Source organism: Ornithorhynchus anatinus, chromosome 18 (assembly GCF_004115215.2).
Source record: "Ornithorhynchus anatinus isolate Pmale09 chromosome 18, mOrnAna1.pri.v4, whole genome shotgun sequence".
NCBI classification, from domain to species: Eukaryota; Metazoa; Chordata; class Mammalia; order Monotremata; family Ornithorhynchidae; genus Ornithorhynchus; species Ornithorhynchus anatinus.
In genome coordinates this window covers 639817-665517 of record NC_041745.1, presented here as the reverse complement: position 1 = coordinate 665517, position 25701 = coordinate 639817, and the positions used below count along the sequence as shown (strand labels likewise).

Here is a 25701-nt window from a genome sequence, read left to right as displayed (position 1 = left end):
TTTTGGACAAATCAGTTAAATCGCGAGCTCCTCAAAGCACGGCACCCCGGGAAAGTTCAGCAGAACCGACCGGGGGGCCTGGGAGCAGCGTCGGACGAGAGCCGCCGCCATGGCTTCCTGCCACGCTGGAGCTGAACTGCGGGAAGAAGCAAGAAGGCCGACGGAAGCCTCGACTCCCCGGTCTCCCCAAGCTTCCCACGGCCACCCCCGGGGACTCCGGGTGGAAAAACGGAGGCTTCGGTGAAGCTGCTCCCCACAAAAACCCCACCCACCACCTCTGCACTTCCTCACCACCTAAGTCACCCCCTCCCACGGCGCTTCCGCCCATATCTTTAAATTATATATTTTACATTACTTCTTTATTCATATTACCGCCTGTCTCCCCCTCTAGACTGTAAGCTCGCTATGGGCAGGGAAAACGCCCGCTAATTTTGTTGTAGGGTAGATACGAAGTAATCAGGTTGTCCCACGTGGGGCTCGCAGTCTTAACCCCCATTTTACAGATGCGGTAACTGAGACACAGAGAAGTTCAGTGGCTTGCCCAAGGTCATACAGCAGACAAGCGGCAGAGCCAGGATTAAAACTCACATCACGCTGGGAAGCAGCGTGGCTCAGTGGAAAGAGCCCGGGCTTGGGAGTCAGAGGTCATGGGTTCGAATCCCAGCTCCGCCGCTTGTCAGCTGTGTGACTGTGGGCAAGTCACTTCACCTCGCTGGCCCTCAGTTCCCTCATCTGTAAAATGGGGATGAAGACTGTGAGCCTCACGTGGGACAACCTGATTACCCTGTATCTACCCCAGCGCTTAGAACAGTGCTCTGCACCCAGTAAGCGCTTAACAAATACCAACATTATTACCTCTCATCCCCATTTTAGAGTTGAGGAACCCGATTCCCAGAGAAGTGACTTCCCCAAGGTCACACAGCAGGAGGGTGTCGGAGCCAGGCTTAGAACCCGGGTCTTCCGACTCCAAGGCCTGTGCTCTTTCCCTGAGGCGATGCCGCTTCCCAATACGACAGAGTTGGTAGAAACGATCCTTGCCCACAGGGAGCTGACAGTCTTCAGGCACTCAGTACTAGAGATCGAGTTCACTGATTCGAGGCTCCCAGGTTTCCAGTTTGGGCCTTGAGGGCACAGGAAATGGAGTCTGGCACAGGAAATGGAGTTTGGTCCCGGAGCTCCACAAAACTCAGTGACCTCGCTGAAGCTTCCATGACCCCCTGCCAGGGTCCCCGGGGCCCTTCCTTGCCTCGGGCCACGGTGGGTCGGGGTGGGTCCGGCGGTGATGCCGGCGGGCCAGACCGGCGACCCCTGGCGCAGAACCAGCCTGGGAAACCGTCGGGTCACCGCCCATCCCCGGGCCTCGGCCCGACGTAACGCGGCCCCGTCCGCCGCAGAGGCGAAGGCGATCTGCCCATCCGGCTGAAACCACCCCCACTCCACACGCACGGTCCGACTGCCCGGTCGGCCCGGACGGCTTAGGCCGAGAACCATTTCTGCGTCGGACCGCCCTCCCGCTAACAAGCAGTTCTCCTCTCTGGACGGGCTGAACCCTTGCCTTAAAATTCCTCCCATTGATTCCTTAACAAAGCTATTCCTTAGCTCATCCCTGCCAGAACCTGCTCCATTCACAGACATATGGGAAAAGACAGGAAACAAGCCCGCAGTCCAGGGACTTGGGCTATTAGTGCTCCTCCCATCAGAGTCCTGCCTATTCACCGCTCCACCTCCCCAGTTTAATCTAGCATTAAGACTCAGTGACCCCACACTAAACTTAAAGCGGATCCTTCCTTCCTCCCATGCCTAAATTCAGAGACTTTTCGGGCCGGGGATGCCCTCCTGTATTAGCCGCTCTCCAGGGTTCCCTAATCTCGGCTCTGAACTCTGTCCCGCTATAGAATCGAGAAATTGCTGTTTTACATCTCTTAACACGGAGACGCCCACAAAAAGACCGTGTAATTTACTTAATACGATAAAGGGACCCGTCCTCGTGGAACACATCGCCCGCGGGCGGGGTGAGCGCAGGACCCGTCGCCGCTCCGGGGTCCGGGCTGGGAGGGGGAACCCGGACCCGTCGGATGTTCGGTTTTTGCCCGGTGTCTGGGGTACGGTAGGCGAGCGACAGGAAGCCCCGTGTGTCCGGCTTCCCATTTCACCGGGCGGGCGGCACTGGACCCGGGGCCGGCCAGCGACGCGAGAGCTGCCGGTTCCGCCACGTTTTACAGAGCGAGAAGGTCGAGAACCTCGCCACGTCTGCACTGAATTATAAGTGGTTTTCCGGGATGAGGCCGGGGGTGCTGGAAGGAGGCGAGAGATGCGGTGGAGAACCCGTGCTCTTTGAACACCCAGCAGTTTCCAAATCGGCCTCCCATGGGTTTTCCCATTGCCACGAGCAATCTATCGCGGCGAGGTTGGGTGGGCTGGCTCGGGGAGAGCCGGGGCATTTGGCCGCTTCGACGACAAGGTTGCGCCACTGACAAGAGCTGCCCGGAGGAACTGGGCCAAGGGTGGGGGGAAGCAGCGCCCAGGAGCGGGGAGGAATTCAACCAGGGGAAGGGGTAAGATCCTGGCTCCGGTGTGCTGACAGAGTTGGGACCGGTGCTGCACATTTCACCCTGGAAGGAGGCACAGGCATAATCACCCGGGCGGACGTACTCACTGGCTACACTGGGAGCTGCTTGGGGGCCAAGGACCGTGTCTCATTCCCACCCGGGTATTTCGTTTCCCCCAGCACTCGGGACAGTGTCCTGCACCAAGTCAGCGCTTACTGATCAAATTGGGTCACTGAGTTGGGCACTCCAAAGACAGATGCCGACGACGGTTCTCTGGAGGCTGCTGCCGCCTCCGAGGGAGAGAGGCGACGAGGTCATTAAAATTCCTAGGGCCAGGCCTCCCCAGAGACAAATTCCACCAGGCCGACCGGCACCCCGCTCCCGCAACTGTGGACAAGCACTATAGGCCGCTGGACCCCAGACTTCCTCAACCCACCCCGTGGGCAAGCGCTGGATCCCCAACTGATGGAGGAGGGCGGGCGAGGGCGCAGAGCTGATAAAAACTGTGGTATTTGTTAAGTGCTTACTATGTGCCAGGCACTGTATTAAGCACCGGGGTAGACACAAGGTAATTGAGTTGGACACAGACCCTGTCCCAAGTAGGGCACAAAGTCTTAATCCCTATTTCACAGATGAGGGAACTGAGGCACGGAGAAGTGAAGTGACTTCCCCAAGTTCACACAGCAGACAAGGGACTGAGCTGGGATTAGAACCCAGGTCCTCCTGACTCCCAAGCCCGGGCTCTGCCCACTAGACTGCGCTGCTCCACTGACCACAGAGTCTGTTTCCTCGAGGATCCATACAAATAAGGTAAGCTGGTGTCTGTTGGGAAGGGCGGTGACACCAGCCATCTCGCTTCCCCGGGAGGCAGAGGAAGGTAGTGGCCAACATCTCATCTTCTTCCGGACCACCAGAAAACCCGGTGGTCTGTACTGTCCAACCCGGGCCGCGGGATTCCGTGTCGGGGTTGTTTCCCTTAGGAGAAAACCCCCGCACCTACCCGGACTCGCGGGCTTTGAGATCCCAGGACGACGGGTGCCACAGCCCCGATAGCTCAGTTCACTACAGATGCTCCGAAATGGGCCAGCGGCCGATCCCACCTCCTTCGAGGAGTCTTCCCTAATTAATCGCCAGCATCTCGAGTCGTGTCGAGCCGACAGCCGCCCCTAGCGCTTCGGCACGTACGCTCATCCTCAGCGTGTACATCTAATCGCTTGTCCGCTTGAGGATTCATTCCGTTCTTGCCTCGGGACACGTTCATGCTGCTACCTGTTCTGTCCCTGCTAATCCTCCTGCTCCCTTGACTTGTAAATGATTTCCGCCGGCCCGCCTCCCTCGTTCTATCGCAAGCATCCTGAAGGCAAGGGCGCTGTGTTTTGCTTTCAAGCGCCTAGTACCTCCGCACACAGTTGGCGCTCAGTAAATACCACCAACTGACAGGGTCCGACCGGTCGACGTAACAGCCCATCACTGGTTGGAAGGCCGAGGAAGGCACAGAATGACTGCAAATGATGGAAAACGTTCGAGGGAAAAGATACGACTGCGAACGGAGCCGAGGAGCTTGAGCCAGCCGGCTAGTCAACCTCCACTCTGTCAAACTCCCGGCCGTCATCCCTTCCCCACCCTCTGCCCCTTTTTGGAAAGCTACTGACCGTCCGGGGAGCACCGTCGGCGGCACGAGTAGAACGGGGGGCTCAGTCGGTTCCGGCTGCCTACCTCCGCTAACGGCCTCCCCCGGGCACAGGTACGAGGGCTGGAGGGGTCCACGCGATTGTGCGCTGCTGAAATCACAATGTCGCGTTCATGAAGTCAGGGGCCAACAGATGTCAAACGTCAATCTGAGGGCAATTTCATTAGTGTTTGACCAGGGCACCGCAGGGAATTCTCTTGCCGGGGCGACAGTCCTTGCAACGCCAGTCACTCATGCGTTCGGAGCAGCGGCAGAGGGCAGTCTGAGGCGGGCCGCTTAAGAAACAGGACTAACGGGAAGCCGAACTCACTATCGGCGCACTAATATTATATTTCCACACTTGCGAAGCCAGAGAACCCATTTCCCTGAAACTCGGTCCAACGCTGATCTTACCCAACCACGTTCGTTCACTCACGCCCGGCACTTGGCCAGGACCACGAAGCTCGGTCAGACCTTTCTGGGCACGTGGACGTAACGAGCGGACGCTGACTGATTGGTTTTCTTCCTACCACTCTGCAGCAGGGCTTCTTGCTCCAATAATCAGTGTGCTATTTGGTTAAGCCCTGACCATGTATCAAGCACTCTTCTGACTTCTGGGAAAGGGGCAAGGTGATAGAGTCGGACACCGTCTCTGTGCCTCATGGGGCCCACAGATTGAGGAAGGGGGAGAACGGGTAGTGAATATCTAGTTTACAGATGAGGAAATGGAGGCGCGCAGATGTTAAGTGACTTTCCCAAGGCCACGCAGGAGGCAGGTGGGGGGAGAGGGGACCAGTTCTCAGGTCTTTCGACTCTCAGGCCTGTGCTCTTTCCACGAGGCCACACTGCTTAGAAGACATGATCCTTGCCCTCAGGGAGCTTATAGTCTAGCAGGAGAGAACAGACAGGTGAATAAATTACAGTTGGGGGAGGGAACTGCACAAAGAAGATAAGATATGTACCTCAAGCACTCTGGGGGATGTGGTAACAAGCCCTTGGATGGTGGGGAAAATCGCAGCTGGGGGATGCCTGAAAAGGCCTTCAAGATGGGGCGGGCCTAGGTCTGAAGGGGACGTAAAGGGGGAGGGAGTTTCAAGCAGGAGGAGGATATGAGCAAGAGGGGGGTGGTGAGAGAGACTAAAAGAAGAACTGTGTGGCAATTAGCCGGAGAGGAACTATAATTGTGAGCTGGGGGCTAGTGGGAGAAGCAAGTGGAAAAGTAGGAGGAAAAAGCGCCCCCACTGAGGACCTGGAGCTTCTCCTTGATGGGGATAGAGATTGATCAATCAGTGGTATTTACTCTATGCAGAGCACTGTATTAAGTGCTTGGGAAATACAGAAGAGTAGGTAGAAACGATCCCTACCCACAAGGAGCTTACAGACTAGAGGCAACAACTGAAGGTTTCTGAGGAGCGGGGGCAGAGTGGGAGAAATAATAATCATAATAATGTTGGTATTTGTTAAGCGCTTACTATGTGCAAGAGCACTGTTCTAAGTGCTGGGGTAGATACAGGGTAATCAGGTTGTCCCACATGAGGCTCACAGTCTTCATCCCCATTTAACAGAGGAGGGAACTGAGGCACAGACAAGTGAAGGGATTTGCCCACAGTCACACGGCTGACAGGTGGCAGAGCCGGAATTCGAACCCAGGACCTCTGTCTCCCAAGCCCGGGCTCTCTCCACTGAGCCACGCTGAGAGAGCGAGAGAGAGAGAGAGAAGTATGTAGTATGACATTTTAGTAAAAGGATGATTCTGGCAGCAGGGTAAAATCAGGCCCAGAGAGGGAAGAGACTGCAGGCGGGGAGATTATTAGCAAGATGATACCGGAGCTGATGCAGTAGTCGAGGTGGGAGATAATTAGGTGCCCGGACTAGAGCGCTGACTATCTGGATGGAGAAAAAGCACAGGCGAGAACCGGTGGCAGATTGAATATGGAGGTTGAGAGAGAGGGAGGAGTCAAGAATAATGCAAGGTCGCGGGCTTGAGACTCGGAGAGGATGGTGGTGGTGTCGACCCTGATGGAGACCAGTTGAAGGAGACGATTTGGGAGGGAGGGTGAAGAGTTCGGTTTTGGACACGTTAAGCTGGAAGTGCCTGTGGGACAACTAGGCAAACACATTCTGGAGAGAGAAGGAGACGTAAGACTGCACGGAATCAATCAATCGATCGTATTTGTTGAGCGCTTTACTGTGCGCAGAGCACTGCACTGAGCATTTGGGAGAGTACGATACAACAATAAACAGACACGTTCCCTGCGTACAGTCTAGCGGTGGGGGATCACACCTCTGCTATACCCTCTCCTCCATGCCTCCTTGCTGCTCAGGGGGAAGCCGAGAAGCAGCGTGGCTCAGTGGAAAGAGCACGGGCTTGGGAGTCAGAGGTCCTGAGTTCGAATCCCGGCTCTGCCACTTGTCAGCTGTGTTGCTGTGGGCAAGTCACTTCACTTCTCTGCGCCTCAGGTCCCTCATCTGTAAAATGGGGATTAACTGTGAGCCTCACGTGGGAGAAGCTGATGACCCTGTATCTACCCCAGCGCTTAGAACGGTGCTCGGCACATAGTAAGCGCTTAACAAATACCAACATTATTATTATTAAGCTGGTCAGGTTCTCCCTCCACCCCAATCTCTCTCTCTCCCCGATTCCCTTCTCAGGCCCTTCTCTCGGCCCGGCCACGATGGGTGATTTGGCCACTCCCTGATGTGGAGTAAGGATGGGATCCCAGAGGAGAATCAATCAATCAATCAGTGGTATTCAGTGAGTGCTCACTGTGTGCAGAACACTTGGAATAGTACTCTATAAACAGACACGTTCTCTGCCCACAAAGAGCTTACGGTCTAGTGGGGGTGAGAGACATTAATATAAATACGTTACGGACTTGCATGTAAGGGTTGCGGGGCTGAAGGTGGGGTGAATATCGAAGGGGGGGAGCCTCGTGCGCGATCGCGACTCTGTCGGCAATCCCTCCCTCCTCATATCCGAAAGACAATTACTGGACCCCGCTTCGAAGTATAATTGAAGGCACGTCTCCTCCAAGAGGTCTTCCCTCACTAAAGGCTCCTTTCCTCTTCTCCCACTCCCTTCTGCATCACCCTGACTTGCTCCCTTTATTCATCTTCCGACCTGGCCCCACAGCACTTATGTCCATATCTGTAATTTATTTATTTATATTATTGCCCATCTTCCCCTCTAGACTGTAAGCTCGTTGTGGGCAGGGAACGTGTCTGTTTACTGTTCTCCGGTACTCTCCCAAGCACTTAGTACAGCGCTCCGCACACAGTAAGCGCTCCATACGACCGGCTGACTCCCTGCCGTACGGAATGCGTTTCACCTCCCGCCGAACAATCGGCACCCGGCAACTTTTAGAATTAAAATGTAGGACACACGACAACCAGATATAAAATGCAAAATATTGCTAATTGCTATGTATGTCCCTCTGTATTTACACTGCACGCGCGTTCCGAATGCAAACACTCGAAGACAAACACATCCCGACCGTGCTCGAACCAGAAGGGCCGGGGCACGCGCACTCTGCTCTGGGGAACGAGACTCAGAAGTACGGTCCTGTCCGTCCGGCCCCCGTGGGCTTTGCCCTCCCGGCCCTGGTGCTCAGGGATCCGACGGGGATCCACCAGCCCACCCGTCGGGAGTTCAACCTTCCGCTTCCCGCTCCCAGCAGAGCGCTTTCCTTCTCCCTTCAAAATTTTGCGGGCCCCCTTGACATGACAATTACAGTATTAAACCAAGAGAATTATAATAAGCACCTAAAGATTAAGAAACATGTTAAACGTAATTATAGCCTTCTGTCTAGAATTACTAATGAAAGCTCTGTGGAAACGACCCTCCCCCTGGGTTAAGAGAAATGTATATTACCGCTCCGAGACGGGAAGTGAACGGAGTGTTCTGCGAGTCGTGGGTTATAAGCCCAAGAGGAGCCCCTCAGGCTGAGCACAAAGCTTAGAAAATCTAAAACAACGTAGCATCTGGCTTCCTCCACCGCCTTTCTTCCAGGGCGCTCGGAGGAATTCCCCAACAGTGAGTGGGTGGCCTAATGGAGTCAGAAGGACCTGGGTTCTAGTCCCAGCTCTGCCTCGTCTGCTGTGTGACCTAGGGCAAGTCACTTCACTTCTCTGGGCCTCAGTTCCCTCATCTGCAAAATGGGGATTAAGACTCTTAAACTTATGGGACACAGGGACTGTGTCCAACCTGATTATCTTGGGTCTACCCCAGTGCCTAAAACAGTGCCTGGCACAAAATAAGCGCCTAACAAATTTCACAATTATTAATATTATTACTGAGAGGAATGAAGCCTACCGGTGGGGCTTTCGTGGAAGGAGAGAGTGGGGAAGCCACGGGGAGTGAGAGTCGATCGAGGTCCTTAAAGCCACAGGTCGGGACTGGCTGTTGGATGCATGGGGGAATGAGAGACCACTGGAGATCTACGTGGAGTCGGGGGACTTGGGCTGAACGAGAAGCCAAAATAATTTTCCCGGCCCTGCCACCTGTCAGCTGTGTGACTCCGGGCAAGTCACTTCTCTGTGCCTCAGTTACCTCATCTGTAAAATGGGAATTAAGACCGTGAGAGTCACGTGGGACAACCTGATTACCCTGTATCTACTCCAGCACTTAGAATAGTGCTCTGCACATAGCAAGCGCTTAAATACCAACATTATTTTCCACAGCCCACAGAAGGGCAGGTGGAATCAAGCCCGGCAGAAAGCATGGGGTCAGGAAGGGGCGCGGTTGGGGCCCAAGGTTGTGCTAGTGGGGAAGAGTCAGATCAAGGGGATCACAGAAGAACACCCCACAGGTAGCCCAGCCGACCGGACTACCGTTTCTCCTCACTCGCAAGCCCGCCGACTGTTCCTCCAGAAGCTCCGTGTTCTATATTCCACCTTCGCGGCCTGTCAGAAAAACTGGCTATTTGTTTCATCTCTTGCATTAATCGGAGACAACACCCGGTTCTTAGCCTTCTGAGCATATTAAAGGACAGAGTCTCTCGGATTCCCTTCCTTTAACCTGAAAAATCTGGAAGTCTCCGTCTCAGGACTTGCTAAAACACACGATTCTGTTTCTGATTCTGTTTCATTTCTGGATGGACTTAAGTGTGAATTTTTCTAAAGGTATTTGTTGACCGCTTACTTACACGCACCATAAGGAGCACTGGGACAGATACAAGGTAATTTACAGTCCAAGTCCCCCGTGGGCTCAAAGTCATAATCCCCGTTTTATTATTATTGCTAATAATAATAAATGTGTTATTTGTTAAGTACTTACTATGTGCCAAGCACTGTACTAAGCACAGGGTAGATGCAAAACAACCAGGTCCCACATGAGGCTCACGGTGTAAGGAGGAGGGAGAACAGATATTGAATCCCTGCTCCGCAGATGAGGGAACCGAGGCACAGAGAAGTTAAGTGATTTGGCCAGGATCACACGGCAGATTAGTGGCGGAGCCGGGATCAGAACCCAGATCCTCTGCCTCCCGGGCCCCTGCTCTTTTCACTGGGCCGCGCTGCTTCTCATTACTGATTCCCAACCTTGGTACTATGGCTATGTGACTGTGCGCATCCGATCGTTTCTTCGGGTTCGTCTCTTGGTAGAGGGCTCGTGCGTCCTTCTCTGCCGTCAGAGAGAAAACTGGCTGTGAACAGTGGATGGGCCTCTGCCGTGTCTTCCCCAGGACTTAGTTCAGTGCCTTGCACCCTTGCCGTGAATTCTGACGGCACCTGCTCAATAGTTTCAACCGTGAATGTTTCTGCAGGCTGGCCAAAGTGATCTTTAAATGTCATCCCTTCATTAGTGTCCCTAACGCCGGAGCAGCCTTCTGCATTCCTGCCTGCGCTGCGCTCCCCCGCCCAGGCCAGGAGCTGAGGCAGAAAAAGGATTTATCGAGGGACAGAGCGCACTTGCACCCAATCAGAACCGTCTGAACGTTTGGGCAGTTGGGATAAACCAGCAGGAACACCTCCTGATGTTCCTTTTCGGCCACCCCCGAGGTTCCCGGTCTCGACGATGGGCTTCTGTTTGCCGCAGGTCAGTCCGTCAGTCGAATTTACTGCACTGTAATAAGCGCTTGGGAGAGTACGACAGACACGATTCCTGCTCGCGAAGAGCGAGGCTGAGGCGGCACCTCCCAAGCCATCTACCTGCCCAGACTGAGGGGCCACTGAGGCATCGAGGGATCGTGGCCACCTACTCTATTGTATTGTACTCTCTCAAGCCCTCGGTAAAGTGCTCTGTGGTTTAGTGGCTAGAGCACAGGCCTTGGAGTCACAAGAACCTGGGTTCTGATCCCAGCTCCACCACGTGTCTGCTGTGTGACCTGGGTAGGTCATTTCACTTCTCCGTCCCTCAGTTACCTCGTCTGTAAAACGGGGATAAGAGTGTGAGCCCCATGTAGGACAGAGGCTGTATCCAACTTAACTAGTACTTACAACAGAGCTTTTAAGCGCTTAACAAGTATAATAATAATAATACGCCACTGATTGATTGATTGCCTGACTATACTGGACAGCACAGGTAGGTTCAGCAAACGCTCCACAAGCTCAGCCACCTTAAACCATCCGTCACCACGTGCCAGCCATACCGTGACTGAAAAACACTTCAGGAGCAGGCACAACCCCAACCATCCCTCTTTCAAACCGGAAATTGAACACAAAAGTGGGATTTGCAGTCCCTCGGCTTCTGAGACCCCGGGTGCTGCCCCTGTCGGCGCCCAGGCAGGCGAGCTTGTGTCTTGCTTTTGATGGCGATAATGGCATTTGTTACGCGCTTACTATATGTTAAGCACTGTTTTAAGCTGCAGGGTAGATACAAGTTAATCTGGTCAGGCACAGTCCCTATGCTGCACAGGGCTCACAATCAAAGTGAGGCGATGACAGGTATTTAATTCTCATTTTACAGATGAGGAAACTGAGGCACAGAGAGGTTAAGGGATTTGCCCAAAGTCACACAGCAGGCAGCAGGCAGAGCCGGTGCTGCCCCCCGACGCTCCCACACCCCTTTATTCTGCGACTGGGAGCCCCTTGGGGGCCGGCAACTTTGTCTGATCACCCTCCAGGTATTTCTTCCCAGCGTTTACTACAGCGCTTGGCACATAGTGGGGTGGGGGCTTCATAAACACTCTTCCTGCTACTGGTGTTAGACCCGCCTTGGACCGTCGCTGTTCTTGGAACCAGGAGAGCAGAAGGAAGAAGTTGAGCGTTGGGAACCAGTCCTCCCCACCGGCCCCGCCGCCGCTGGAACCAAGGAGATCCAACTCGCAGCGGCACAAACCGTGACACCCCCGGTTTGGGAAAACTATCTCCGTTATTTTTCTCAACGAGCGGATGTCACATTCTCATCTCCTCTATTTAGACGCTTCTCTGTGCCTCGATTCCCTCTTAATCCTCAATGGGGATTAAGACTGTGAGCCCTATGTGGGATAGGGCCTGTGTCCAACCTGATTAGCTTGTATCTACCCCAGCACGTAGAACGGTGCCTGGCACATAGTAAGCACTTACCAAATAATACTATTTATTATTAGTAGTAGTAGCAATTGTAGTATTTTGACCCTCTGCCACTGGCAAGGCCAGCATGGCAAACTCTCGCCAAGAAGGCATCGCGTTGGGTCTCACCCTCTAACACAACCTCCGGACACTTCCCAGGTTGGGCTGGGCTGAGCCTGGGAGTGTCTGTCTTGGATACTACCTAATTCAATTCCCGTTGTGTAACAATGACCTAATGAAAAAAAAAAACCTCCCGCCTCACTGGGCACGGATTTTCAAGGTCTGTTTGGTTTGTTTCCCTCCCCACTCCCATTCCCCCGACTTTAACGGGGGAGAGGAAACTGCAGGGCGGGAACGGGGGGACACAGAGAGTGGAATGCTGAATCACAACTTCACAGACCTCTCCCACTTTTATATAACTGTCGACTAGATTAGTAAACCTGAGCATTTTTTATTTAAAAAAAAAATCAAGAAAATACATAAGAAGAGTCATAAAAAAGGCACCTAACTGCATGTTTGGGGTTTTTTTTAAACAAGTTCAAGAAGAACAAAATAGAACTTCGTCAAGAGATACATGTGGAACTGGACTTTATTTTTTACTGCGACTTTTTGTTTTTGTTAAGCACTTACTATGTGTCCAGCACAGTTCTAAGCGCTGGAGCAGACACAAGTTAATTAGGTCAGACACAGTCCCTGTCCTACATGGGGCTCACAGTCTAACTAGAAGGGAGAATACTTTCCCCTTTGCCCCTTCTCCCCTCGCACTATTTTAATTTATTGGGCTTCCCTCAGTTAACCGGGAAGAGGAGGGAGAAGTGGCCCAGGAGAGAAAACGGGGTTCCCACGGGCCCCCTGGCCAACTTGAAGGATTTGGGGTCTGCTTGTTTTTGCATAGTGTGAGCATTGGGAATGACATTATATGGACTAGAAACCGTCATGAGAGGCAAAATGGGTTAACCATTTGGGTTAATGCAGTGTGGCTCAGTGGAAAGAGCATGGGCTTTGGAGTCAGAGGACATGAGTTCGAATCCTGGCTCTGCCACTTGTCAGCTGTGTGACTGTGGGCAAGTCACTTAACTTCTCTGTGCCTCAGTTACCTCATCTGGAAAATGGGGATTAAGACTGTGAGCCCCACATGGGACAACCTGATTCCCCTGTGTCTACCCCAGCGCTTAGAAGAGTAAGCGCTTAACAAATACCAATATTATTATTATTATTATTATTAATGGGTTAATGTCATGGAGGCCTGACACCAAACCCAGAAGGGAGCTCGCCCCTCAGAAATAACCGAACCACCCCAGTCTCTTCCCCCACTGGGAGGTTACTACCCACTGGACCCCTCCCTCCCAGAGCAGGCCTGCTCTTTGCCCGTTAAGGAGGTTGGCGGGTGGTTTTCCAACAGCCGCCTTCAGCTCCCAGGTGGTTCAACGACCCTCTTTTCCTTTTATTTCTCCCTAAGCTTGTTGTGGATAGGATATGAGTCTGTTATAATATTATACTCCCAAGCACTTAGTACAATTATAAGCACGCAGTAAGGGCTCAATAAATACTGCTCTTATCCTTATTCTTCCACTGCTCCGACGTACGGGACGCCTGCCCTGATCACGGGCGGAGGCCAGGAAGCAACGCGACAGACCGGAATCCGCGCCGGGGAGACGGAGACCGTTCCCGTCCCGAGCTGTGAAGCGGCCGAACGGTGAGGCCGGATCGCCTTCCTGCCACTTGGCGAGCGTTCATCTCAGTCGCTCCCCGCTCTCACCTGTACCCGTCCTTCCCAGCCTACCTCATGTTCTAAACTTCCCTCGCCCTGCCACTTCTCTCCTCCCTTCGCCCAGAGTATCCGCGTTGGGGATGGTTGTTGTCCCAGAGAGACCGGCTTGGGGGAGGGGGCGGGGGGGGAGTGTAGAGCTTGGTGTAGGTCCAAAAAAAATTGTGATCAAAATACATAGTTAGCAAATTGTTTGGCTAAATCTTTCATGTATGATGAAAGATTATTACCACAATTCATTAGCAAATTACAGACTTTGAAACGCCGGCAGACAAATATTTGGCTCCGAATCAATCAATCTGAACCAGCTGGGTAGAAATTCGCACAACTCCAGGGAGCGGGGAAGCGAACGAGGTGCTTTCTCGTTTCCCCTCGCGTGAAACATCGGGGGGAAAAGAACGATCGCTCTTGAAAACTGCCCACCTCCCGGTCTCCCTGCGCGATTCAGGCTCACGGTGCTCTCACTTTCCGTCGACTCGCCAACGGTCCGTTTCGGCCCACCGCCTCTCCTGGAAGGACAGCGCCCGGCAGAAATACCCGGGGCCCCGGACTGGCCACCGCGCAGTTTATGCTAGCCGGACGATTCCTGACAGGAGGTGCTCGGGCCCGTTAGGCTTTGAGCGGGTGGGGGGGCGGGGGAGGGTGTCCCAGACTTGCTAAATAAGCCGGAAAATGAATTCTGGAGTTATTCGAGGTCTACGATATTCTTAACATTCCTCCTCTGAGCCTCCCCAGCCTAGAGAGATGACCCTGCTCAGAGATGCTTGTTTAGGCTACGTCTGCTTGGCTTAAGCTCCCAAAGCCATAGATGGGGCCAGCTGCACTTGGGAGCAACTTAAAACAAATTTCATCTTGGTGGCACCTAATCCAGAGCCTGGTACCAGAAGCGGGAGAAGTCAGTGTCAAAATTAAACAATGCCGCTTGGTGAGGAACAGATGCTTTTTCCTTGCAGCTGTAAAAACCCCAAAACAATCCCGGGCTCCGCTGTCTAGTCACGCAACCGCGACAAAGCACGGCATACATTCTGCCGCTATTTGCAAATGTTTGCCGGGAGCTTTGCGGGCCCTTTTTTAAAAACAGTATCAGGGACTTACTGAGGGAGATTACGGCAAATTTCGCCCCGTACGAGAGCATGAGGGTTTTTTTAATTTTGTGCCCCTGGCTCTACGCGGGTTTCCCGAGGAATGACTTTCTACCTCGGCACTACCCCGCCACTGCAAGGGCACCTAGGGGAGGCCCGGGAGAAGAGAAAAACCTGTATTAACAGAGGCATAAAGAGGCTGAGGCCGGGCCTTGGCGGGGACTGAGAGGCCCAGAGAGCCCAAACATACAAGGGGTGTTCTTGAAGGCACCAGATGACAGTAACGGGGGAACTGACCTTCGGGAGGGGAACCTGTCTGTTATATCGCTTTAATGGACTCTTCCAAGGGCTTAGTACAGTGCTCTGCACGCAGTAAGCGCTCGATAAATACCGCTGACTGACCGACCGGGAGACTTCCCGGTCCTCGGGGGGCCTCTCCACCACAACCACCCCTCTCCCCCCACAGTCCGCCGAGCGGCAGCGCTATCCCATCCCCAGTGAGCCGACGGACGACAGTCTCACGCCAGGACACCCCCTTTGGCAGCCGGGACTTTTCAAATCAATATCTCGGGCCCCCGGCGCCCTCCTCGGCCCTCGCGTCCTGCATACGGCGGCGGGCACCTCTCCGCTCTCGAGGACTGCGGGGTTAATATTTTAACACCGACATAAACAAATCGTCCCTCGCTCAGGGGCTCCCTGAGTGGATGCGTCCAGCCCCCGCCAGGGACCTGCCGGGGGACACCACCAACCCAACTCCACTCCCCGCTAATTGAGGCTCCCTCTTTGAAGATAGCTTTTATTGTACCTACAAGGCACAGGACCAAGAAGCCCTGCGTTTATTTTAAGGAGTTGCTTGCCGTAAGAAAACGATAAGTTTTCCTTTCTCATTCAAATGGGTTCTTAGAAAGCTTTTATTTTCCAGAATATCAATTCATTAACACTTCGCTGCTTACAAATATCATTGGATGTTTTGATGGGTGAGGCGGCTCCGAACGGAATCTGAATGAACAAGATGAAAAATAACGACCAAATTAATCCGAAACGGTCGCATTTTCCTCAATCGCCTGGATGGGCCGTTACCCTCTTCAAGGGCGAGACTGCTGCTTAGGGACACAAAGTCCTAAAGATCGCTCAGCACTTCTCCATTCTATTGACAATGGAATTAAAACATATCGACTTTCCCAAGGCATTATTCTTCCATTTTCCATAAAGAGGCTATTCAGGCTATTTATTTAGGGGGCCTGGGATCAATGCCGGCAACCGGGCTGGAATGTTTACCATTAAGACTTTAATTAATCGCACGGCGATAAGAATGATTCAGTTTTTACTGGTGACCAGCATTTTTCTGAGAGCCAAACTACCTGCCCTCAAAGGGGGGGGGGTGGCATGAAAAGAGGAGGGGGAGAAGAGATGGTGGAGGAGGGGAAGGAGGAGAAGGAAGAGGAGTAGTCCGTCCCCCCCCCCCCCAGTGCCTACTTATCTGGCACAGCAGAACCCCTTCCACTTGAGAAAAGTTGGAAAGGCTTCTCCCACTGTTAGACGAGAAGCCTGCTCTGCGGGTCTTGACTTGTTTGGGACCCCGAGTTCCCCTCCGCCCCCCGCCTCGCTTGGATCCGACGCCGGCGGGGCCAGAGCGTTGCTCCTCTCCGAGGCCAGGGGCAGGCCCGGGGGGTTGCAGGGTCGCGGGGCAGGGCGGAGGAGCGTTGCGGGGTGGGGGGCAGAGGGTCAGGGGGTGGTGGCGTGTGGTGGCGTGCACGGGGTAGGGCCCGGGCGGTGGGGGGCGAGGAGCGGGGCCGGAGGGACGCTGCCCCAACTCAGCCACCGGCGGGCTCTGGCCGGGAACGTCAGCCCTGGCCTTCCTCCTAACAGCCCTCCCTGGACCGGTGCCAACCGGGGAAAGCCGATCCCGGCAAAAACTTCTTAATTAAACAATTCTATTTCATGCTTAATAGAGTTTAATTACGCATTTTATGAGGGCACAAACAGAATTTTGAAAGTGATTTTTGGTTACTCTGTATCTCAATAGAAAGCCTTTTAGACTAAGTTTTTTTCCTCCCTCGCAACTCCAGCCCCCAATTCATAAGCCATTTTAAAAACACATTTCATTTTCATTTATATAAATATATATGCATATACATACGCATATATATATATATAAATATATACACACACACACACACACACCCCAGAGTCGTCCCAAACCAAAAGCTAGCAGATGTGTGACTTCTAATTAGTTATAATAATCTCAGCTTCAATGAGATTGGAACGAGCCTTTCTTTTCTTTGGAAAATGAAAAAAAGCTCACTTTCGAATTTTAAAGTGTCAGAGTGCTTCAAAGTCCATCTACCAAACACCGGCTTTGATGAAAATTTTAGCCATCTACAGTGAAAACGTTATGAGAGGAAAATATTAAATTATAATTATCCTAAACAGACACAGTCTTGTGAAACCAACCCACATTCACATTAAAATACAAAGCGTTGAGGAGAATGAATTTGATTCATCCCGAGACACAAAGCTTTACCCCGGTAAACTCAGTCAACTGTTGCTCTTGCTTTTATATTCATGGTGCTTAAATAGCGCACTTTAAAACAAAAAACACTCCAATTGGCTTTTCATGCGTCCACCCTCCCCAAAAATAACGCACTTGAAAAACTCCAATGATATGAAAAGCTTCAAGGCCCCCTTTTCTCCTTTTCATACCCTTTTTTTTTTATTTCTGTTTGCAGTAATCTGCCTCTCCCTTTCTCATTGCTACAGAACAAACGAGGAGGCTCCGCACTTTGAAAGGGGCTCAGTGTGCAATGGGTCCCCACTAGAATTAATTTAGTTGCCCAAATCCATTGAGCGCGGAGGGGTTTTTTTTTTTTCCCCCTCTTCTCAAATCATTTTGAGCCGAACGCAGCCTCCGGCCTTTGTAATTCTAGTAAAGCACTTAAAGTGCACAGTAGGCGTTCATCAGGACCATCTGGCCAAAAGCAAAACAAGCTGCTGATTTTGCCTTTGAATAGAATGAAGCAAGTGTGAATTAGTCTCTTCAATTAGCACTATTACAACCTGTCAAGTGCATATTGTAAAACAGGATTATTACAGTATTGGTCACCAGTGCAATTATTTACTCTCTGCCTTTTCTTGCATATAAAAATGTCTATGTTTATTACTTTCCGATAACTGAACGGGGTTCCTCTAACCCGGGCATTTAAAAAAAAAAAACACCAAAAAACCAACACCCCCGCTAAGACCCAAAATAACTGGTTTACGGAACAGGTTCTGTCATGAAGATTTGAAATCGGGTCCTCGGCCCCGAGGAGCGAAACGGCCACTCGATTTTGCTCATCGCCGTTTCGGAAACTGATGGGGTCCAACATAGCTTCCCACCCTTAATTAGGAGGATGAAGTTAGGGACGCGTTCGCGAGGAGGAGATCTAACCCCGCCGTTCCCTAAGGGGCGAGTTTAGTCCCAACCTCGAGAAACGGTGCTTGGGGATTTATTCTGGGGGGCGGAACTTTTCCAAGCGAAGCCGACTTGCACGGCCCAGCCGCAACTTCGAACGCAAAACCAGCGCGCAGCTTTCCCGGAAAGTCGCTTCACTTTTCTGGGCCTCAGTTCCCTTCAAAGGGAATCCCAATCCCCCCTCAAATCTGCAAAAGGGGGGAGGGGGGTCGAGACTGCGAGCCTCGTGTGGGACCGGAGCTGTCTCCAACCCCCTTTGCCCCAGCGCTTGGTACAGGGCTCGGCACGGAGTGAGCGCTTAACAAATACTACATTATTGCTCCGATTATTATTAATAATAATAGAGAAGCACCGTGGCTTGGAGGAAAGAGCGCGGGCTCGGGAGGCGGAGGACGTGGCTTCTAATCCCGGCCCTGCCGCTTGCCCGCTGTGTGACCTCGGGCAAGCCGCTTCACTTCTCTGTGCCTCGGTTCCTTCATCTGTAAAATGGGGGTGAAGGCAGTGCGCCCCACGAGGGGCAACCTGATGACCTTGTATCTACCCCGGCGCTTAGAACAGTGCTTGGCGCGGAGTAGGCTTTTAAATACCATCGCTATTATTAATAATAATTCGCTTCGCTGGAAGCTGGAGCGGGGTTTGACTTCCCGGCCCCGAGTTGGAGATGAAATGTCTGCCCAGACAGAATGATCGTTTCTGGCTTTTAAAAAAAATAAAATCAGATCGCCCCCATTCGATTGCCTAATTAGGATTGGCTTACTCTAATTCCAGGTACGGTAAACCAAACACATGGGCGCCATTTCTTCCCCGCGCCTCCAAATCCGCCGTGAAACTGGAAGAACTTTTAATTAACCCAGCGGGCGGGCGGGGGGCGTTTTGGTGGGGCCCCGGCCGTTGCGGGGGGTGGGAGTGGGGAGGATCGGGGGTGCGACCCCCCCACCCCACCCCCGCACATCCCCGCAGGTCCTGCGTGGGCAGCAAACCCTCGGCGCCCTTTGGCGGGGTCGGGCGGGCCCCCGGGAGCCGTCCCTCCCCTCCCCGGGTCGGTGTGCCCCCTCCCCAATTGGGGCGGGCAGCCCCCTCGGCCGGTCCTGCCCCCTCCCCGCGTTGTAGAAAGGCGCGCTGGGGCGGGCCCCTGTGCGGTGGCTCCCGGTCGCGGCCTGCACCGCATGGTGGCGGGTCGGGGGGCACCGTGCCCACTCCAGCATTCGCCCCCCTAAAACCGGCATTCTCTCCCCCCCTTGCCCCGGGTACCGTTGGCACGGAGCCCCGGCCGCCTTCTTTTTTTCCCCCCCGCGCCCAGCCTAGCAGGAGCAAAAAATAAGCGCCAAACCCGCACGGGCAAGGCGGGCGCGAAATTACGGGGTGCCACCTTCCTTCCACTCGCTCCTTGCGGTTGCCAGGGAGTTGGGGCGCCGGCCTGACCCACCCCCCCCCCCAAAAAAAGGGAGCGAGGTAACGAAGAGAAGGCGGCTAAAGCCTCGTGTTGGCTATTTTTCCCACTCCCGGGGTCCGGGTGGGAAAAATCACCGTTCCTGGAAAGCGAGCGACCAACGCTCTTTCTTTCCTTCTCCCTCTCTTCCCGACGCTTCCATGACCTCCGTTCCCATCTCCAACGGCATCCCGATCGTTGGAGGGGAGGGAAATTGGGACGGGTTTGAGCCCCGGGGCCTAACTGGGAACTCGCACAATTTCCCAAACCCTGGCGTTTTCCTAACACCCGACCGCGCCCTGCTCCCGGAGCGGGGATGCAAAATATTTATCGAAACGGAAAGCTCCACCGCGCACACCCACCGACGAACGTTAGCGTTTCGTTCTCTCGTCATCTTTTACCCTTCCTCGTTCAAACCCGATGCATTATTATTTTTTTTTTTAAAAAAAGAGTCACGTCAATAAAAACGTTCGACGAACCCGATTTTCCTTACGGGCCGGAGAAGTCGTTTCTATCCGCGGCGCAAAATCGCCTCCGGAAACTTAAGCAGCTTTTAACTGCAACCCGTCCCCCACGGGGCGATTGGATTTTCTTTTTTCCCTAGCGCTTGGCACATAGTAAGCGCGTAGCAGATATCATCATTATCCCAGGGCGCACTCCGATCTCGGCCGGTCCTGCGTGGTTTGTAGGGGTTGGGGCGCAATAGCGAGGGCGGTGGGATTCCCAGCGCAACCTTTTAATAACGATCGTGTCTGTGGAGCGCTTACTATGTGCCAAGCGCTGCTCTAAGCGCTTTCCCTCCCTGTACGGGGGGCCACGGCAGCGCGGGGCGCCCGTTTTAGGGGGGGCCGGGACGGTGGCTGAAACCACCAACTTCCCAGAAATAGTCAACGGGGTCTCCTTATCCCCGCCGTTTCCCTACGGAAACATTTCTTTTTTTAATTAATTAGTGCTGCGGGCAGGCAGGGCGCGGAGACCGGCCGGGCCGGAAAAAAAAAAAAATACCCTCCCGGAATACTTAAACGATGCTTGGAAAAGGATCTGAGCGCGCACACACACGCGTATATCTAGCTATAGATATACGCCTATAAATCTACACAGATCTAGCTATAGATATACGCCTATAAATCTACACAGATAAATATATGTTTATTACTTCCAAGTCCTCGCCCCGCAAAAAAATCTATTTGCCAATCCAAACGGCAGGCCCCGGGGAGACAGCCGCCTGCACGGTGGCGCCCAACGGAGCGCCGCCGGGAATCTCAAAATCTTTCTTTCAATAATTGATGCGGGGCTTTCGGAATCCTTCCGCATAGGATATCAGGTGTGCGCGGGCCGCATTAACACTGCTTAAACATTTCAACTTGTCAGTATGGCCAGCTCGATTCGGGGAAATATTTGCAGTTATTTTCCCCCCTCGAAACAGTAATAAAGGCAAAATAAATATATGCCCCCGCTTTATAATCACCCAACATTAATGAATATTTTATGTCTTTTTAAATCTCCCTGTTTAATTTAAAAGGGTGAAATTAAGTCTCCCTCCTGCGCGGTGCCAATTATCTGCAAGTCAAACAATAACTTGGCCATTATGCTCCTTTTTTGTTAATAGAGGAGAAGCTAATGGGAAAACCGGGCCCGGCGTTTTCGGGAAGGAGACGGTCAACGCGGCGCGTCCTGCCCCCTGCCGGGAGATCCAGGGAAACTAGGCCACCGATAATTATTATTATTAATAATAATAATAATAATAATAATGCTGGTATTTGTTAAGCGCTTACTATGTGTAGAGCACTGCTCTAAGCGCTGAGGTAGATACAGGGTCATCAGGTTGTCCCACGTGAGGCTCACACTTAATCCCCACTTTACAGATGAGGGAATTTAGGCCCAGTGAAGTGACTCGCCCACAGGCACACAGCTGACAGGTGGCGGCGCCGGGATTCGAACCCATGACCTCTGACTCCCAAGCTCGGGCTCTTTCCACGGAGCCACGCTGCTTCCCATAATAAAGCGCTTCCTATGTGCAGAGCACTGTTCTAAGCGCTGGGGGAGATCCAGGGTCATCGGGTCGTCCCACGTGAGGCTCCCAGTCTTCATCCCCATTTGACAGAGGAGGTCACTGAGGCCCAGAGAAGTGAAGTGACTAGCCCACAGTCACCCAGCTGACAATAATAATAATAATAATAATGTTGGTATTTGTTAAGCGCTTACTATGTGCAGAGCGCTGTTCTAAGCGCTGGGGGAGATACGGGGTCATCAGGTGGTCCCACGTGAGTCTTCGTCCCCATTTTACAGATGAGGGAACTGAGGCACAGAGAAGTGAAGTGACTTGCCCACAGTCACACAGCTGACAAGTGGCAGAGCCGAGATGCGAACCCATGACCTCGGATTCCCAAGCCTAGGCTCTTTCCACTGAGCCACGCTGCTTCTCTCAAGGGGGCAGAGGCGGGATTCGAACCCATAACCTCTGACTACCAAAGCCAGGCTCTTTCCACTGAGCCACGCTGCTTCTACCATAGTTTGGGGCCACAGACACACTGTGCTGGCCTCTAGACAGAAAATCATGCCCGCCTGTTACCAAAGGAAAAAGAGAGATCGGCTGGACTTGCCCGGATCTGCTCCGGCTCAATTCCGGGCTCTCCCCGGCACACTTCTGAGGGAAGTCGCTTCTAACCCCACTGACGGAGCGGAGGGGATAGAAGAGCTGGGCCTCTCCCAGCTCTCGGGTCCCGGGGATATAGTATATCAGATAATAATAACAACAATGTGGTATTTGTTAAGCGCTTACTATGTGCCGAGCACTGTTCTAAGCGCTGGGGGAGGGAGATACAGGGTCATCAGGTTGTCCCCGGGGAGGCTCGTGGCCATAATCCCCATTTTCCAGATGAAGTCACTGAGACACCGAGAATAATAACAATGTTGGTATTTGTTAAGCGCTTTGTATGCGCAGAGCACTGTTCTAAGCGCTGGGGGAGATACAGGGTAATCAGGTTGTCCCACATGAGGCTCACAGTCTTCATCCCCATCTTACAGATGAGGGAACTGAGGCACAGAGAAGTAAAGTGACTCGCCCACAGTCACACAGCTGACAGGTGGCAGAGCTGGGATACGAACCCATGACCTCTGGCTCCCAAGCCCGTGCTCTTTCCACTGAGCCACTCTGCTTCACTTGAGAAGTCAAGTGACTTGCCCGAAGTCACAGAGCTGATGGGTGACGGGGCCGGGATTCGAATCCACAGCCTCTGGCTCCCAAGCCCGTGCTCTTTCCACTGAGCCACGCTGCTCCTCTCTCGACCCCACGCAGGATCTGCCCTCCCAAAAGGGGACTGCGGTGTTCGGGTGCCGGTATCGGGGCCAGAGGGGCCGCTCGCTCAATGGGACTTTGCTTCGGTTGCCGCGGTGAGAGCAGACATGGGGTCACGCTGATTTTTAAATTCACTTTCCCTCCTTCGCCAGTGTTATTGCTAAAACAACCGTGTCACCTCGGCAAATGTGACGATTTTGACACATAACTGCAACAGTGTTCTTTTTGGTGATACAACAGAACAGCTGCTCCTTCCAAACGTGCCTTGGGCGGGGGCGGGGGGGGGGGGGACCCTCGTTGATGGGATCGATGGAATGGCCAATTAGAAAAATCTTTTAAAAGAAACTGAAAAAGATGAAACTGAAAGGTCAAGGTCTCGATTCGTAAAACACTTTTAGTGGTGGTGACCTTTGAATTCAACAGTTCATTCTGTGTGTGGTGGGGGGGGGGGGGGGAAGGGAACCAATTAGCTTAAAAGTATTTAAAGCCCTCGGGTTTGGGCCCCCAAATCGGACACGATAATGTTTAAATTATGCAGAATCACAGCTAATGTTGTTTGAATTTACGAATGCTTATTAAAACTACCTAGAGATTCCTGGGGTAGGGGAGAAGGGTGCGTGTGATTATTTTTCCCAAAAGAACGGCGGGTCTTTATTTCCTGTAATAAACCCAAGCCGGGGCTATATCCCGAAGTTTATAACGGAAAATAAAAAACAACAACGCACAAACCTAAATGAGATCACAAGCAAGGCCACGTTCTACATTCCAACAGGAAGGGGAACCCCAGATTCCTCACCCCCACAGATATATCTGCCACGTCCTTCGGTGTGGCGGGGACCACGCGGGGTATTTTCCGGGAGAGGCGGGCGAGAAGTGCGACGTTTGGGGAGGTCGGGGGTGAGTGGGGAGGGGTGGGGGCAAATGGGGGAGGGGGTGGAGGGAGGGCGGGAGGACGACAGGTCACCTTTCCACAAGAGTGTGCTTTGCAAGAGTGCCCCCTGCTGGCTCGACACTGTCGGCCTCGGCCCGGGGTGGAGGCCTGGGTTCCTTGGGGCCACCCCCGCTCCCTCCCCGGGGCAAACGGTGATGACGGCAAGGGTGGGGGGCCACCGGAGAAGCGGCACCCCCGGAATGTCACTTGCCAGGAGGTAAAATTCCACTTCCCCACCTCTCCTCATCTTCGTTTGGCCCGAGATTGGAACCTGCACCGCTCGGGAATCGCTTCCCCTTATGGAGGTTTCAAGTCCTCATTTGAATGTAACAGCAATAATAACGTTGGTATCTGCTAAGCGCTTACTATGTGCAGAGCACTGTTCTAAGCGCCGGGGGAGACGCAGGGTGATCAGGTTGTCCCACGTGAGGCTCACAGTCTTCATCCCCATTTTGCAGATGAGGTAACTGAGACGCAGAGAAGTGACTCGCCCACAGTCACCCAGCTGACGAGTGGCAGAGCCGGGGTTCGAGCCCACGACCTCCGACTCCCAAGCCCGGGCTCTTTCCACTGAGCCACGCTGCCTGCCTTCTTTTTTAAGCAATGCCAACTCTCCCGGGTCATCGTTCACCCTCATCTACTGTACCCTTCGATGCTCCGGTTAATTAAAACGGGGGCCCGGTCGTGAGAGGGAGAACGTGTCTCCAGGGAGAGTGGACCGGCGGCCCTCCCTCCCAGGGTCAGCGCCGGCTCTAACGAGCCGCCTGGGCTCTCCCTCCGCCAGACACGACTCACCTCCTGGATGGTACTGCTTCCTGAGAAGTTCAGGTTGTACTCCCGCTGGACCTCTCGGTGGGTGACGATCAGCATGAAGTTCTGATTTAATGACTCCTGCAGGGCGCTGAAAGGGTGGAGAGAAAAACAAGGAAAGCAAGGGTGAACATGTTCCTGCTTGCTCTGCCGTCGCCGCAAAACCCCAAGGGTACCCCGGCCTCTGCCAGGCCTCCTTAGACGTGTCCGGGCACAGTGTGATCGTCTCGGCCGATCCTCCGGGCCGGAGCGCAGCCGAGTGACCGGGGTGGGGGTGGGGGAACCTGTCCCGTTAACTCCTCACGCCCCACGGTGGAGCCTGGAACTTCCCGGCTCGGCGTCGCGGGCCGTCCCGGCCGGCTTCCTGCCCTGGGACATCCCATCGTCCTTGGCCCCGGCGCCTCCCGGAACGGGCCCCGAGAGGCCGCTTGGGGCCGGCCTGGCCACCCGGGACCCGGTAAACCGCGGGGTGGGGCAAGGGAGAAAGGAGCAACGGACAGTGGCGGGGCGGGCAGCTGGCACCGACCGGGGTTCAAAGCGCGGGGGGGGGGGGGTGACGTGAACCCCCGTGGGCTTTTTCCAGTCAGTCTTCCAGGCTGCCGGGGGCTTTAACGAGGAAGCCATCCGTGTCCCCGGGGTGACCGGGCAGGCTCTCATGAGAGGCCCCATGGGGGAGAACTTGGCGGGTGGCCTGAGGAGTCAGGCCCTCTGCGAGCCACGCTCCCCTCAACATCCTCCCACAACACCTCACGTGGGCAGGATCCCTCCGGCCGGCAGGGGAATGCAGCCAGGAGCACTCCGGCACTGGGATGGCCGGGCCTGGAAGCGGTACATGCCCACCAGAACACAGCCTCTCCACGCCGCCGCCTTTGGGCCGGGGTCGCATCAGCCGGCACGGAAGACCAGGTCGGGGCTCGGTCCGTTTCGGGAATGACACGGGCCCGGGCTCGGTGGCACTAAGGGCGGAGGAGGGCGGTCCCGGGGGTGTTTTCCGACCAGTCCGCCCGGCGGCATCTACGCCGAGGGAGGAGACTGAATAAATACCATTTCTGTTCTTTCTCCCTGAGAGGTCTGGCACGATGGGTTACCAGGGGACGGTGTGCCCGAGGGCTGTACCCAGGGGTGCTCCGTATTTGACAATACTCTTTCCACACTGGGTGAGCACACCTGCTACCGAGGACTCTACAGCTGAGAGGGTAGTGGATTTTGGTTTGCCACTCTGG

The 25701-nt window shown here is 53.8% G+C and overlaps 1 protein-coding gene across 2 annotated transcripts in view; it reads right to left on the bottom strand.

Annotated features, from left to right (window-relative positions):
* Window positions 1–25701, bottom strand: part of FAF1 (Fas associated factor 1) — a 138152-nt gene that overhangs the window by 67671 nt on the left and 44780 nt on the right. For both annotated transcript variants that reach the window (XM_029083128.2, XM_039914729.1), the window contains exon 7: window positions 24464–24569. In XM_029083128.2, the coding sequence (XP_028938961.2) occupies window positions 24464–24569 (106 nt within the window). The remainder of the gene's footprint in view (window positions 1–24463; window positions 24570–25701) is intronic.